General features: G+C 47.5%; 2 protein-coding genes across 10 annotated transcripts in view; one reads left to right on the forward strand and one right to left on the reverse strand.

Moving 5' to 3' along the window:
* GNAL (G protein subunit alpha L) overlaps positions 1–4141 on the forward strand; it is a 247645-nt gene extending 243504 nt beyond the window's left edge. For all 5 annotated transcript variants that reach the window (XM_064150235.1, XM_064150236.1, XM_064150238.1 and 2 more), the window contains one exon: positions 2170–4141. In XM_064150235.1, the coding sequence (XP_064006305.1) occupies positions 2170–2316 (147 nt within the window). In that variant the 3' untranslated portion in view covers positions 2317–4141. The remainder of the gene's footprint in view (positions 1–2169) is intronic.
* The window catches only part of MPPE1 (metallophosphoesterase 1), a 42741-nt gene continuing 31008 nt past the window's right edge, over positions 2925–14657 (reverse strand). Inside the window, exons 2-11 of one of the 5 annotated variants that reach the window (XR_010303771.1) lie at positions 13511–13894; positions 13055–13163; positions 11988–12091; positions 10917–10997; positions 10140–10248; positions 9198–9269; positions 8964–9086; positions 7852–7992; positions 3728–6341; positions 2925–3162 (exon numbers count right to left, since the gene is read on the reverse strand). Coding sequence is in view for 3 of the 5 variants with exons in the window: in XM_064150240.1 (XP_064006310.1) it covers positions 6159–6341; positions 7852–7992; positions 8964–9086; positions 9198–9269; positions 10140–10248; positions 10917–10997; positions 11988–12091; positions 13055–13163; positions 13511–13785 (1197 nt within the window). In the remaining 2 variants the exon portion in view is untranslated. Of the gene's footprint in view, positions 6342–6480; positions 7993–8963; positions 9087–9197; positions 9270–10139; positions 10249–10916; positions 10998–11987; positions 12092–13054; positions 13164–13510; positions 13895–14657 lie in introns of those variants that run through there. The other 4 variants (XR_010303770.1, XM_064150240.1, XM_064150243.1 and 1 more) reach the window with 4 other exon arrangements.

The raw sequence follows: 14657 nt of genomic DNA on the forward strand, positions 1-14657 counted from the left end.
CAAAGCACTAATGGGGTCCAGAACTAAAGCCCAGTACCCTGCTTCTTGTCCTACTGTAAAAGGGTGTTCAAAAGAAACCAACTTGAACCAGTAGAGGTAAGAATTTCCAAGTCACTTTGCATTTACAGGTATGGTTAGGATTTGCAGCTGCTGATGCAACAAGGAAGGAAGAGGCAATTGATTGTGTGCACTCTTTGGGGATTTCTACTCACACCTTAACCTTCCAGTTCATGAGGACAAATGGCAGATTGCACTGCACTAACATAGGATTTACCCCCAAAAGAGCAAATTTTATTTCAGCTTTGCTGCAAGAGAGATCTGACTTGTTGTGAAGCAGGTAACAATGTCCAGTTTGGGAGGGTCCAAGAGAGCCAAACTATGGGAAAATTAGGGGGAACCTCCTCACCTTTTTCTGTTTTCCTTATTAAAACAACATGGAGGACAAGGTCCTTACCTGCCCTGACTCACTGGTGTCACTAAAGAGGCAAAGTAGAGAAGGGGAGGGCTGTAGGCATTGCAGCCACCCCCTGTGGGTGCTGGGGGCAGAAGCATTTAGTCTGGGACCAGCACCTACCAATAACTGGGTAGTCTCTGGGACTTGAGCATGGGACCAAAAAGAGGTCAAAGCAGCTTCCCCCCTTTCCCTGCAACAGGCACAGGCCTAGCAGAGAGCATCCCTCCTTGAGCAGTGTCCTTGTGTGTCTCTCCTGCCTTTGTTTAAAGGCAGGAACAAAGGGGACAGTGTGCAGACTGGAGATGTCCTTAGTCTCCTGATGCCCTTTGCAGGTGGAAGGAAGAGAAGGTGTCTTGTTTTCTACCTGCAGCCTGCTTGGCTTCCTGTAGGTCCCCTTCAGATATTGAAATACAGCTGTAAGGTCTCCCCAGAGCTTTCTCTTTTCCAGGCTTAACAACCCCAAGTCTTTCAGCCTGTACTCAATGCTCTGGGGGGGGTTAACATCTTTGAAGGTCCTGGGGAATTGTAACAAGATTGTAACAGGTGAACTGATGCCAAATCTAAGTTAGCAACCTGAAAGGCTGTGCAGTAACCTCATGAGAATTAAACTCCTCGTGGTCTGATGTTTGCTGTTCTCTGCCACTACTGGCTTCACAACCAGGAGTTTGTCAGCTTAGTGCTGCTGATTTAAAACAAGAGTTCAAAGATTTGCCACATGATGGCACCCGAAGGGAAGAGAAAGCGTTCCTGGGACATCTGCGTGGCAGGCTGCAGTGCTACCGGCAGCACAGAGGTGTGCAAATGATAGCAGCTTGGGCAATGATCATGGAATCATTAAGGTTGGAAAAGACTTCTGAGATCGTTAAGTCCAACCATCAACCCAACACTGCCATGCCCACTAAGCCATGTCCTGAAGTGCCAAGTCTGCATGTTTCTTGAACACCTCCAGGGACAGTGACTCCACCACCTTCCTAAACAGCCTGTTCCAGTGCCTGACCACTCTTTCAGGAAAGAAGTTTTCCTAATATCCAACCTAAACCTGTCCTGGTGTGAGTTGAGGCCATTTCCTCTCATCACTAGTTGGTCAGAAGAAACCACAACCTCACAACAACCTCCTGGCACCAGTGGCTCTTAGAAAGCAGTAATATTCCACTCCCTTCACAGCATCCATAACTGCTTTTATCTCCATTTTGAGTCTGTGATTTGTATTAGACCAGGCCACAGACTCTCCTTCTTTGTATTTGGTTAATGATTCTGTGATCCTTAGCGCTGCCTTGCTGTTTAGTGCTGCCTTCTTACAGTGCAGAACTGCCTTCCAGCACCTGAAGGGAATCTCCAGGAAGGCTGGAGAGGGACTTTTCTTGAGTCTAGCACCAACAAGGAGAATGGTTTGAAGTGGAGGGTGAGTAGGTTCAGATTGGATCTTAGGAAGGAGTTCTTCAGTACACTGTTGGTGGATCTCTGGAATAGGCTGTGGATGTCTCCTCAGAATGTGTTTAAGACCAGACTGGATGAGGCCTTGAGCAGCTGAGTCTAGTTGAGAGGCATCCCTGTGCGTGGTGGCGAGACGGGAGCAGATGATCGGTGAGGTCTCTTCCAGCCTAGGCCATTCTCTGTCCAGTGTCTCACCTTGCTGGACACCACCCAAGAGCGTAGGCAGCCGAGACGCGGGAGGTGCTGCGGGCCAGCTGCTGACCCTTGTTTGTGCCCCGCAGAGGATAAGCACGGCGAGCGGGGACGGCCGGCACTACTGCTACCCACACTTCACCTGCGCCGTGGACACGGAAAACATCCGCAGGGTCTTCAACGACTGCCGGGACATCATTCAGAGGATGCACCTCCGCCAGTACGAACTCTTGTGAGGGGGGGCTCACCGTGGAACCTGTGGTTTTAAATCCTTTGCTCCTTACTCTTTCTCTTGATACTACCCAGCACAGGGTGGAGGAATACATGATAGAAATGTCTCTTCACTTTGTTTACTTTAATTATTTAACCTTAAAAAGCTGATTTGAAGCAAGTTTGGGTTGGTTCTTTTTTGGTTTGTTTTGTTTTGGTATTTTTTTTCCCCTTCATGTTTTTTGGGGGGACTATTTTTTGTGCTCTTTTTTTTAATGCCACTTCTTCATCATTCCACTGAAAAAAAAAAAGCCCTTTGGCTACCTCTGTTCCCTTAGGCTTTGGGTTTTTTTTCTGTTGGTTTTTTTGGTAACTGCATGTGACCTGCTAAATTTTTCCCAGCAGGTTAACGTGGGTTCAAACTGCTATGTCAGCTGGATGACACTAAAAAGTCATAGCTAGCCCTCTAGGGTGGGTTTCCTTTTTACCATGGCATTGAAGAGGATTTGATGGGTGAGGGAAACAAAAAGAGGAAAAAAAAGAAACCAAACCACAAACATAAAACAGCAACGACAAAGATTAATGCACTTTGTATCAGGTTATGAAATACTGTTGAGGAAGTAGACACACAATGTAGCAGCACCACACTATTTATTACTCTGTCACAGTTTTTAGCGTTTCTGAGTTACAGGTCCAACGGATAAAGTGACCTCCTCTTTTAAGCCGTGACTGGCACAGGAAGTAGAGTAGATGGTGATGATGATGATGAGAGGAACAGTGAAGCTAAAAGCAATTTTGCTGGGGTTTTGGAGCTAAAGCGTCTCTGCGCACCTCAGGCGTCGGAATTACAGCTGCTTTTCAGCCTGTTGCACCTAGGCAGCCAAGTGAGCGCCCTCACTTTTACGTTTGTTTGTGCTGTCCACAAATGATCCTTGGAGTTCAGATCATTCTTGGACAACGCTCCCTCTCCCTCTCTATCTATCTATATATATATGTATATATATACACACACATGCATACATACATATATATATATATAGTTTTGTTCTGGTTTTGTTTTACCGCTGGTTTATGATATTGTACAGACTGTAAAATGTAATATTATTTTGTACAACTTTATTGAAGAAAAAAAAAACACAACACACAAAAAAAAAACCCTTTCCTTGTAGAAGATCTTTGTGCCTTGATTATGGCTGTACCTGTAAAATGAGCTAAGATGTAAGTATGTTTTTGATTGCGCTGTACAGCTTGATGTCAACCTTACCTGCAGCAGTGACTGGAGGTAAGAACTTTATCTGTAGAGTTTAGGGGTTTGGTTTTTGGTTTGGGTTGTTTGTTTGGTTTTGGTTTTTTTTTTTCTGGTTTATATAAAAATGCTCTTTAGTATTTAAAAACAAAGGACAAAAAAAAGATAAATTATGCAAAGTAACCACTTACCTTTCCAAGTGAGGTATTCCAGTCACCGGATGTTGCAGCAAACTTGCCTTTCTCTTTGGAAGTCTCAGCTTTAACCCGTTGGAATTCGAGTGTCCGAACCGCAACCTGGTGGTGTCCTGATGGGAACCAAGGAGTTCTTTCTGTTTTCCTTTCTCTGTTGGGTAATTCTTTGGTCATTCATAGACCTTCACAATTGCACCGACCGATTGTGAATGTGTAGAAGCACCACTCGATAGAGCTCTTCAACCTCTGTACCGACAGCGGCTTTCATTGTGCAAGTAACTAGCGAGAAGAAGAAACAAACCAACCACAGCAGCAACAACAACTAAGGTGTATAAAACCCTTGTGTCTGGCCTGAGAGAATTACAAGATGACGTTTTTATTTCTCTTTTAATAAAGAGACACATTAGAAAATTGGGGGCTTTTACTTTTAATTATTAACTCTTGTAGAACCAACAAGGTGTGGCTATTTCTCAGACTTGAATAATTTATGCAAAATGACATTCTCCAGATGAGTTGTGGTACAGTACAATATCTCAAAAGCAAGAGAATTGCTGTAGCAATAAGGCATGTCCTTTCTAGGAACTATTAACACTCCTTTATCTTTTCTACCTAGGTGTTTTCTGTCTGTGACTATAAACTTTTCCTGTGTCCAAACTAACCTGTACAAATGTCTACAATTACAGTTGCAATAACAGAAACCTAGCAAAGTGTTAGACTACTTTATGGAGTCTTTTACCACACTTACCACTTCTTTTTAAAGTCAGGGAGAGATTGAGAGCTACCAGAAGCCCACACACACACATGCACTGGCCTATAAATCAGCAGGTTCGATTGTCACTGAAAGCAGTGTGATTAGTTACAAGCCCCAATCAGTCATCTTGGATGAAACCCAAACCCAAATTGAAAACTTAGAACCCTAGAGTCATAGAATCAACCAGGTTGGAAGAGACCTCCAAGCTCATCCAGTCCAACCTAGCACCCAGCCCTATCCATGGCACTAAGTGACGCAGGCAGGCTTTTTCTGTTGCTATCTGATGATGAAAAGACCACTTTATCTAACAATATCTATTACAAACTTACCATTTCCTCATCTGAGAAATGTGCCTACTTTGATACTTGTATGTTCAGTTTCATCATCAGAGTGCTCAGGCAGCAAGAGGCTGGGTGGAATAAGCTAACAACAAATAAAACTCCCAAAGGCAAAGGTTGTTTCCCTTCCCACGCCAAAGAAAGCAGCAGAGTGAATAAGTAGAGCTGAACTCCTCTGTAAAACCAACCCCAGCCCAGGAGTTCGAGGTTCAAGCTCCCAGCCTCTGCAGGAATGTCAGCAGGGAAACTGGTCCTGGCATGACATATTCCCCCCACTCTGGTTTTTCAGGGGCAGGTGGGGAGCAGCAGTGGCTCTGCAGTAGCTTCCCTCCCACACAGCACATGAAGACATTGAGCTCTGATTTGCCAGAAGCCCCTGTGCTGTCATCCGGGCAGGGGCTGTGGCCCACCTCAACCTCCCTACACAGGAGCTGAGGGCCATACAAAACATGACTCACCCAAGAATCAAGAGCACTTGGTGGCCCACAGGACATCCTTGTCCCCATCTGCCTTAACCTGAAGACCGAGGCCTAGGATGATGTTACTGCAGCTGTACTTGACCTTCCTCCTTGCAGAAGATTGGCAACTGGAGAGCTCCTCCTCACGCAGCTCTCTGGGATGCAGTAGGGTCCTGGGTTTGTTTCTTTTTTTTAAGCTCATCTTCTTAAAAACAGCAGCTTGAGGTGTCACCCTAACTTATTTTCCCTAAAGCAGGTTTCAAGGGTGTATCAGCAAACCGGATCCATGAGCTTCTTCCTGTTGTTGATGACCGGTGCCAGCTGCAGTCACATTTCAGGAACTGGAGGATTTCTTGTCTCAGACCACAGTCCCTCACATGCAACAGCCTAAAAAGGTTACAGGCATCCACCTCTCTCCGTGCCGGGGCACTTAGGTTCTGCCTGACCCTCACAAAGAGCAGTGTGACAGGAGAAGGGCCACGCAGCAATAACACAGAGACACAGTTCCGGTTTGCAGGACTGAGCCTTCACCAGGGGTGAGACACCAGTGCAGGCAAGTGATGAGGCTGTAAGGATTTACATACTGTACAGTTACACTTTTAAAATACCTATTTGATACAAAAAAGAAATAAATTCTAGCAGGAAAAGGACTCAACTGATTGCAGAATACAGTATTTTTGTACAGCATGACCTGTTCCTTTCCGTTAATTATTTATCCTGTAGTAGTCATAGCAGCTGTGTAGGACTTCTATGGTATGTGTAAATGCAACCTGCCTTCAGCCTAGCAATCAAATTAGGTCGTTTGCTAGCATGACTATAGTCTGATGTTTGACTGTTCTCAGCTTTGGTATTGCAGTGACTGAATGCACATGTCTGGCTCTTCATACCGCTTTATGCTTACTGATTAAACGCTGAGCAAAACACAATGGTGGAGTGAGAAGCTGAAAATGAGCTAGTACCAGGATGACAAGCAGAGCACCTGCTGCACAGTATGTAGTCAAGACTCTGCTCTCGTATGGAAGGAAACATTTTTGGAGGGAGAAGTCAGTTGGTGTTATGCTGCCCTGGAAAAGAAAGGAAGAGTGCTGCTCACGGTGCTGTTACTGGCGGCTCTGAAGCAGGTGTGAACACCATGACTGTCAGATTCCCCTTTCTAAACTCTCCTGTTGGGTGGCAAGAGTTGGCTCTGAAGCAGGTGTGAACACCATGACTGTCAGATTCCCCTTTCTAAACTCTCCTGTTGGGTGGCAAGAGTTGGGGCCAGTCTCCTAGCACCAGTGCCTTCTCCAGGGGGCTGAGTCCAGACCTCGTGGTGCTGGGCACTAAGTGGAATAGTCACAAGGTCACCGTTAGCCCAGAGACCAGTCTTGCCAGTATTCCATCTAGCATAGAGAGAGATCTGGGCTCCTTAGCCAACCTGCCTTCAAGAGAAGCCAAACTTTAGCTGCTGTAAATCCACCTGGAAGAAGCCTTCCCAGGCTCAAGTTAGGTTTTGTGAATGTGCCCTGTCCTTCCTGCCCCCAGGCCCTCTTCCTACCAAGCACATGCTGCAAAAACCATGTTGGCTAATCTAAATTCCCCACACGAGCTTTGACGACAAAGAACTTCACTGGGTATTGGACTTTGGGTTCATTTTGACTTTGTGGTTCCAATCAAAGCTTACAGCAGACCAAGGCTGGGTGCAAAGCCATGAAGGCAATGCAACCTTAATTAGCCAACCTCTTGTTTTGCAGTGAGGATGCACTGTGTGGCGCGTGCAGAGAGCCTGTGTAGTTTGAAGGCAGCTACTCTCAGGAATACGGAATAAACAGAACTGCTTTCAATCAGAAATATTAACAACAGTTGCACCAAATGAAGTTAGAAGTTTGGGGTTATCTGGCTAATAAGCAACCCAAACTCAACAGCAGTACAAAAAAAATTAAGCTGAAAGATTTCCTCCCAAGTCACAGACTACTTTGTAGGGTTTGCTTCTTGCTCCAAGTTTCTAGGAGCTCTGTTTGTTTTCTTTCTGAACTGGGGAACTAATTGATTTACCTCTAAGGATACTCTGAGCACTGGAACTGCCTGCAGGAACATAACTTAGCCAACTGCATGAAATGTGAAGTGGCAGCAGACTTTGGGTCCTCCACGAAGGTTTTCACTGTGTGAAGCTGTTAGTGCACGAGGCTGTGGGGCAGCCGCCATCGGCCTGTGGGAAGTTTGAGGTGGACTTGGACTTGCTTTCGTGGCTGGTAGCATAAAAAAGCAGCCAAGCCAAAAGAGACTTTCTACTGCTGCGTGCACACCACTGATGATTTTTACCAAGCTGGTAGTTTACAATGCACCCTCTCGACAGAAGATGTTAGATGCTTGTACCCAGACCCTAACCAGACCGCTGAGGGCGTTGCTGTGTGCAGCTGCTTCTGGGAGCGGCAGCGGCGTACCGAGGGGGCTGGCTGGGGCAGGCACTTGGGGCTCGAGTTCCCTTTTTCCCTTTTGTTTTCACAGGTAACCTCAGTTCTAAAACCTAGCTGACTGCCATGTTGGTTTATTTATGAACGTTACCTGCTGCCAATAAAAACCATTCAACCTTACCATGACGAAGCCAGGGTTGTTTCTGTTCCTCCAGCTGAACGAGGGGACGCTGACCTCCGGGATCCTCCCGGCGTGCAGCACCTCGCAGCCGCTGTGCGTGTGCCCACTGAGGACCAGACGGGGACGAAACCACCACATCAGCTAGGACACACAACGGCCAGGCACAGAAACCCAGTCAGAACTGGAAAGAAATTCAACTCAAACTCCTTTTTTTTAGTATTTGTCTCCTGAGACACTGAAGCGATGGCAGCTCTGGAACAGGCTGTCCAGAGATGAGGAAGCTCCAGCCCCAGAAGCTTTCAAAGCCAGGCTGGATGGGGTCTTGAGCAACCTGTTCTAGTAGGAAGTGTCCCTGCCCATAGCAGTAGGGGTGGAACTTGATGACCTTTAAAGTCCCTTCCAACCCAAACCATTCTATGATTCTGTGAATTCTAAGTCTTACAAAGGGTTGTGTAGAAGCTGCCATTTTCCAGTAAGGTGTGTACTGACATGGTGAAATTCACCCCCATCCCAGATACTGGAGTTTGGAGGCTATTTGCCACACAGATGACAAAAAAACACAAAGGCAACAGCATGCTGTAGACATCTCAGATAGCCAACCCCTAGGTTCGGTAGCCAGAGCTCTTCTCTGGTCTAAGGCAGACTCTTGCACTGAGTTAAGACATCTCTGCAGAAGGAACTAAATCCTGAGCATTACATTTGCAGGGAATACTTTCTGCATTTTCTGGTGGTTCCTAGCTCAGCAAAAGCACTGCTTTCAGAGCGCTGGGAAGCAATGCCCTGGGGCTTTAGGTTAGTCAGTGACCTACACAGCACAGAGGGTACAAAATGCTGAACTGGAGGTAACAGCACTACAGCACACCTGGGAGTGCCAGGTCTCAGGGCCTGTACAGGGGAAGTCCAACAGAATCACAGCCATGACTGTGAGGATTCTCAGAGGAGCAGCTCTTGACAAGCAGCTTCTCCAGGCCTCATTAAAGCAGGAGCAGCTGAGCTCTCTTTCTCTCCACTAACATCCCTTCCAGAACTTTTTAATACACATACACATACCTGTACACTTGTGCCCCACTCCCACTCACCCCCCTGATACTCAGGCTCTCCACAAACCAAACCTTTTGTGATGCTTCTTGAGACAGCACATCGTACTTCTCTTTAAATGGGATCATCTTCTCCTCTGGAGAAGCAGAATCCTCTCCACTGCACTCAGCATCACTTTCCCGATAGAGAGGGTAATGCTGGAAGAAATTCAAAGCAGGGTTCAGTTGCTGAGGATCCAACCTTTCTGCAACACTGATAAACACAAGAAAACCATGTCCAGGTGTGGCCTCACCCCACCTCTAACTCACCTGTAAAAGGATGGGTTCTGAAGATGGAAGCTTTTCCACATTGCTGCATCTCTTGTCAGAGCGATTTGGTTTCTGTGAATGAAACCAGTCCACACTTAGTGCCTTCACCTACATGTGGCACAGAAGTGGGGAAGGAAGTGAAGCAAGAACTAGGGGTTATGGGGCCGGGATGGTTGCCTTGTACAGAAAGCAGTATCAGCTCAGAGCCTTCAAATACTCTACACTGTATAAAGCTTTAAGAACCTCTGCTGCAGGTGGAAGGGGAAAGATTTTGCTTCCCCTTCTTGTAGATGCTGTCAAGAGGGTTGCTGGATGCAGAAAGCAAGAGCCAAATCACACTGCATAAACAAGGCAAAATTAGGGCAGCACAAGAGAGACAGCAGATCCAGGCAGGCTTTCCTGCAGGAGCTGGATTCCTGACCGACCGCCAGTCCTGTCAGTCACGCTGCCTATTGTGCATGCAGGCAGCCTGTGAAAATGGCAAGAGCAAGGACATTCAAGAAGCCAGTGGATTTGGTGGAAAAACACACCACTTCAACCACTGCTGGGCTCAGGGCAGGGCTCCAGCAGAAGCAGAACACTGAAAGAACAGGCTGGCTTGAGGGATGTAAACCAACAATTTGCCTAAGCACCAATGCCAGGATTACTGTGGGTATGAAGTCAAAGGGAGGGTTGCAGAGTTTATCCCTGGAACAGAGAGGGTGGCAGTACTGCCAAGGTAACACCGTTAAGGCAAAACAACACAGTTAAGAGTTGTATACAATTGAGAAGAGGCCAACGAGGGCAAGGAAGATGTGCTGTAGAGCTGCCATATGAATTGGAAGCAGATTGGTTTTTTCCAGGAGAGTCTTAGTTAAGCCCTGATTGTTGCTGCAGTTCAGTATTCCCACTGCAGCAACCGAGCTGCTGGCTCCAGTTGAATCTTTATTAATCAACTCTTACCTGCTGGGAGCAATTCAGCTGGTGAGAAAGTGCCACCAGCTTTGCCTCTGAGGCCCGGCAGAGAGCGCAGCCGTCACCCTCCATGGCTACGCTATTCACCAGGATGAAGCTGGAAAACACCGGGAGTTGGGGAAGAGGTTAGAGGGCAGGGAAGCTCTTCATGCACGTGTGGGATAAACTTTATAACTGCAGTGTCCCAAAGTCAGACACAGCTCCAGGAAACAGCAGACCCTACAGCTCCTGAAAGCCCCATAATAAGGTCAGCTGTGAGCCTGTGCCTTACCAGCCCAGCCTGCGGAAGAACTGCGGACAAGCAACTGCTGCACTCCCAAATGCCACAAACAAGCTGTGCAGACTAAAGGAGTTACTAACATTAATGAAAGTCCTCACTTATAAGCACAGAGAGGGTTTGTTTGTGTTTCTGTACCAAATCCTGCCCTTCTACCTTTTCAGCCATGGCTCATTACCAGGTGCAAGGAAGTGAAAGAAAAGGCAAACTGGAGATTTGGATTCTGAGGCCACAGTACTTTTCCACTTAGAAAGACACTGGTACACAGCTTCCACTCCCTGCCAAACTACAGCTCTGTACAAAGGAGCTGGTGCTTAACAGATCATAAGCTAGACACAAAGTGAAAAATAAACAAAATGGCTCTAATAAGTGAAGCATTCCCCTTCATATTCCACTAGAAATTACACTTGCAGTTCTGGTTTCACCACTGGCCTGCTAGCTCAGTAACCACCACTCTGAGCACTCCAAAATAAAAAGAATGCACTCACTTTATTCCTTTTCGAGTTATCAGCTTTCCTGAAGTGAAGTTGAAAACCTTTTCAAAGCGATTTACCTTGTAAGCAGTCATCCTGTGAGAAAGCAAAAACACAGCAGGGGGCAGAAAGAGGCACCGCAAATCACAGAATGCTCTGCGTTGGAAAGCACCTCTACAAGTCACCTAGTCCAACCCTCCAGCACTGAGGAGGGACACCTGCAGCTAGATCAGGTTGCTCAGAGCCCAGTCCAACCTGACTTGGAATGGCTCCAGGGCTGCTATCAACTTTCTGGGTAACTACCCTCATGGTAAAGAATTTCTTCCTTCTCTCTAGCCTGCATCTCCCCTCTGTTAGTTTAAAACCATCACCCCTGGTCCTGTCACAGGAGATTCTGCTAAAAGAGTCTGTCCCCATCTTTCTGACAGGCCCTTTTAAGTACCAGAAGGCTGTTATGAGGTTCCCCCCAGTCTCCTCCAGGCTGAACAACCCCAACCCTCTCAGGAGAAATGTTCCAGCCCCGTGATCATTTTTGTGGCCCTAAATAATCTGACACAATTATTCAGTTTGTAACCCCCCCCTGCAGTGTGCTGCTCCATCACCCAGCTCACACATTCACTCAACAACCTCCTAGGGATGCTCTGACAGCCACTGTCTTCTCCTGTCCCAGTCCCACCAGTGTAAGCACAGCCATCCTACAGCAGCAAGGGTGCCTGTGGTCTTTGCAGAGCTCAGAGCAAAGGGAAAGTGCTCAGACTAAACACTGCTCAGAGGAGGAAGCCCAGCACAAGGCCAAGCAGCTTCAAGGCTTCTCTGTCAGCACTTACAGACCAGCTCTGAACGACTTCACACAAGTTCAGAGAAGCACAGAAGTAGCCTGAAGCCTGTTTCCAAATGTATTCCCAGGCTGCACAGGTGATACTTTCTAAGGTCTTGCTCTAAATGACAATCCCTTCTAATGTGGCTGTGATCAGAAGATTTCCATGCAACCCCACGAGAGGCCCCTCGGACACAAAACCAGCTGCTGTATGCTTGCTGATGTTTCCCTTTTGGCCCCTGCCCACCCCTTTCACTGACAACACTTACTCATAATGAAATCCAATGTCATGGTTCCCAACAACCACCACTAGCTCAGTGGAGACTGGACACTGAAACATCTTCTCAAATCTCCTGACATCATCTGCCCAGGCCTGCAGGAAAAGCCCAACACTGAGCCCAGTGGTGCCAAAGGGGACCACTACTAGTGGGTTTGCACGGCAAGGTTTTGGTAGTGGTGTGGCTACAGAGGTGGCTTCTGTGAGAAGGTTCTAGAACCTTCCCCCACACCTGATAGAACCAGTACCTGCTGGCTCCGAGATGGACCCACCGCTGACCAAGGCCAAGCCCATCAGTGATATGGTAGCGCCCCTGGGATAATGTATTTAAGGTGGGGGGAAGCAAACTGCAGCTGGGAGACTGACGTGAGAACATGAGAGAAACAACTCTGCATGCAGCCAGCAGGGTCAGTGAAGAGGGAGTCGGTGCTCCAGGTGCCTGGGCTGAGATTTCCATGCAGCCGGCGGTGAAGACAGCAGAGCAGCAGAGACAAGGTGCAAGGAACTGACCACAAGCCCCATTCCTCATCTCCCTGCACCACTCAGCTGGAGAGGGCAGTAAACATAGGAGGTGGAGTCCAGGGAGAAGGGAGGGGTAGGGGGAAGGTGTTTTGAGATTTAGTGTTTATTTCTCACTCTCCTTCTCTGATTAGATTGGTAGTAAATCAAACTAATTTCCCCAGGTTGAGTCTCTTTTGCCCATGGTGGCAACTGCTGAGTGATCTCCCTGTCCTCCTGCCCTGCCCACAAGCCTTTCTTTACATTTTCTCTCCTCTGCTCAGCTGAGGAGGGGAGTGACAGAGCAGCTTTGGTGGGCACCTGGCACCCAGCCAGGGTCAACTCACCATGAGTATGTAGGTTTTATGAGGGGAGAGTCACAACATTATGAAGGAAAATCACAACATTTCCACCCAGATCTAACACACTAGAAGCTTCTACCAACAGGACAACTGTAGCAACATCAAACCAAGTCTGGCAGACTTAGTTTGCTCTCTTCTGTCATCCATCTCCTTCAATAAATCCTCACTCTTTGAATTAAGAGAGCTGTTGGTGTCATACCTGAGGTGAGCTCCATTTTCCTTCATCAAAGACGTCACCCAGAATAAAAACAATATCTGGCTGCAGTAACCACAAGGCAGTTTGGAAAGATCTCTCCATCTGCCATTCCCTGAAAGGAAAGAGCAACCTAGTCACCAGTGCCTGACCTCTGGATCATCAGCTCCTCCCACAGAGCCTGGTCACAATGATACTAACCATTGGGACAACCAAGTTATATGGCTCAGTATAAAGGCATTCTGCATAGGAGTTACACACTGGAAAAGTGATCAGAAATGCTCAGGGGTCTACCCCCCACCATGTACCACCTGCACTGCCTCAGTGAGTCCTGTTCGTTACCCTTTCAACACTGCTCATTATCCAGCACAGCTCAAGACAGGCAAGTCAGAGGCAGCAAAGCACCACAAGGCCAGTTTTGAACACTAAAATCTCAGAGAGATCCTTCAAGAAAATGATTACCTTCTTAGCTTATCCAGCCAATGCCCTTTGATTTCACCAAGCAGATGAGTATCAGCTAAAACGATGGCCTTTAGAACTGAAGCTGAGGTCTCCTTCTCCCCACGGTGATCTCCACCTTTCACTTCTGGCCATCGACATTGAAAAATTACCAGGTAATAAATCACAATTTCACAAAATAGGAGCACTGAGCTGACCAAGCACACAAGCTTCAGCAGGAAGCAGAGCCTCTTCTTCAAAGGATGACTCCTCGCAGTGGTCAAGCCAGGAGCCAGCATTGCAGTACCAGCACAAGGCTCTTTCCCAATGGCTCAGTTCCTCTCCCCTGGGTGCAAACAGCAGGGGCTGGTCAGGGATCACGTTGGGATTTGCATCGGATCAAAAGCTCTGTGGAGAAAATACAAAAGAAAGTATTCCTTAAGGCAGCATTGCCTGTGAAAAGCCACCATGTAGGACCTACAGTGTGAGCTACTGGTCACTCTGAAAGATGTGGAATTGACCTAAAAAGCAAAGCTGGTCTCCTCCTTCGGGTGCACAGAGGGCCACAACGTTGGCTGCGCACAGAACTGCGCTCTCGCCTGCCAGGACCGAGGCAACCAGCCTAAAGCCAGCCAGGGCCTTGGTGCACAGAGTCACACAACGCTGGGAGCTGCAAGGGACTGCTGGGGATCACCCAGTACCACTCCCTCTGCTAGAGCAGGGTCACCCAGAACAGATGCCCAGGGTCAGGAGGGTTTGGAATCTCTCCAGAGAATCAGACACATTTCAGTTGGAAAAGACCCTCAGGATCACCAAGTTAACTGATGTCCCTACTCTACAAGGGGCACCCTAAACCATATCCTCAAGCACCACATCCAAATGGCTTTTAAACACATCCAGAGTTGGTGACTCAACCACCTCCCTGGGTAGTCCATTCCAATGCCTGACTACCCTTGCTGGAAAAAATGTTTCCTAACGTCCAGAAGGAGATTCTGCAACCTCTTTGGCAGCCTGGTCCAGTTCCCTGGCACCCTCACAAGAAAGAATTTTCTCCTTAGGTTCAGATGGAACTTCCTGGGTTGCAGTTTGTGCTCAGTACCCCTTCTCCTGTTGCTGGGCACCGCTGAAAAGGGTCTGGCCCCAGCCTCTTGAACCTCACCTTTTAGTTACT

Source organism: Pogoniulus pusillus, chromosome 10, assembly GCF_015220805.1.
Source record: "Pogoniulus pusillus isolate bPogPus1 chromosome 10, bPogPus1.pri, whole genome shotgun sequence".
Lineage (NCBI taxonomy): Eukaryota > Metazoa > Chordata > Aves > Piciformes > Lybiidae > Pogoniulus > Pogoniulus pusillus.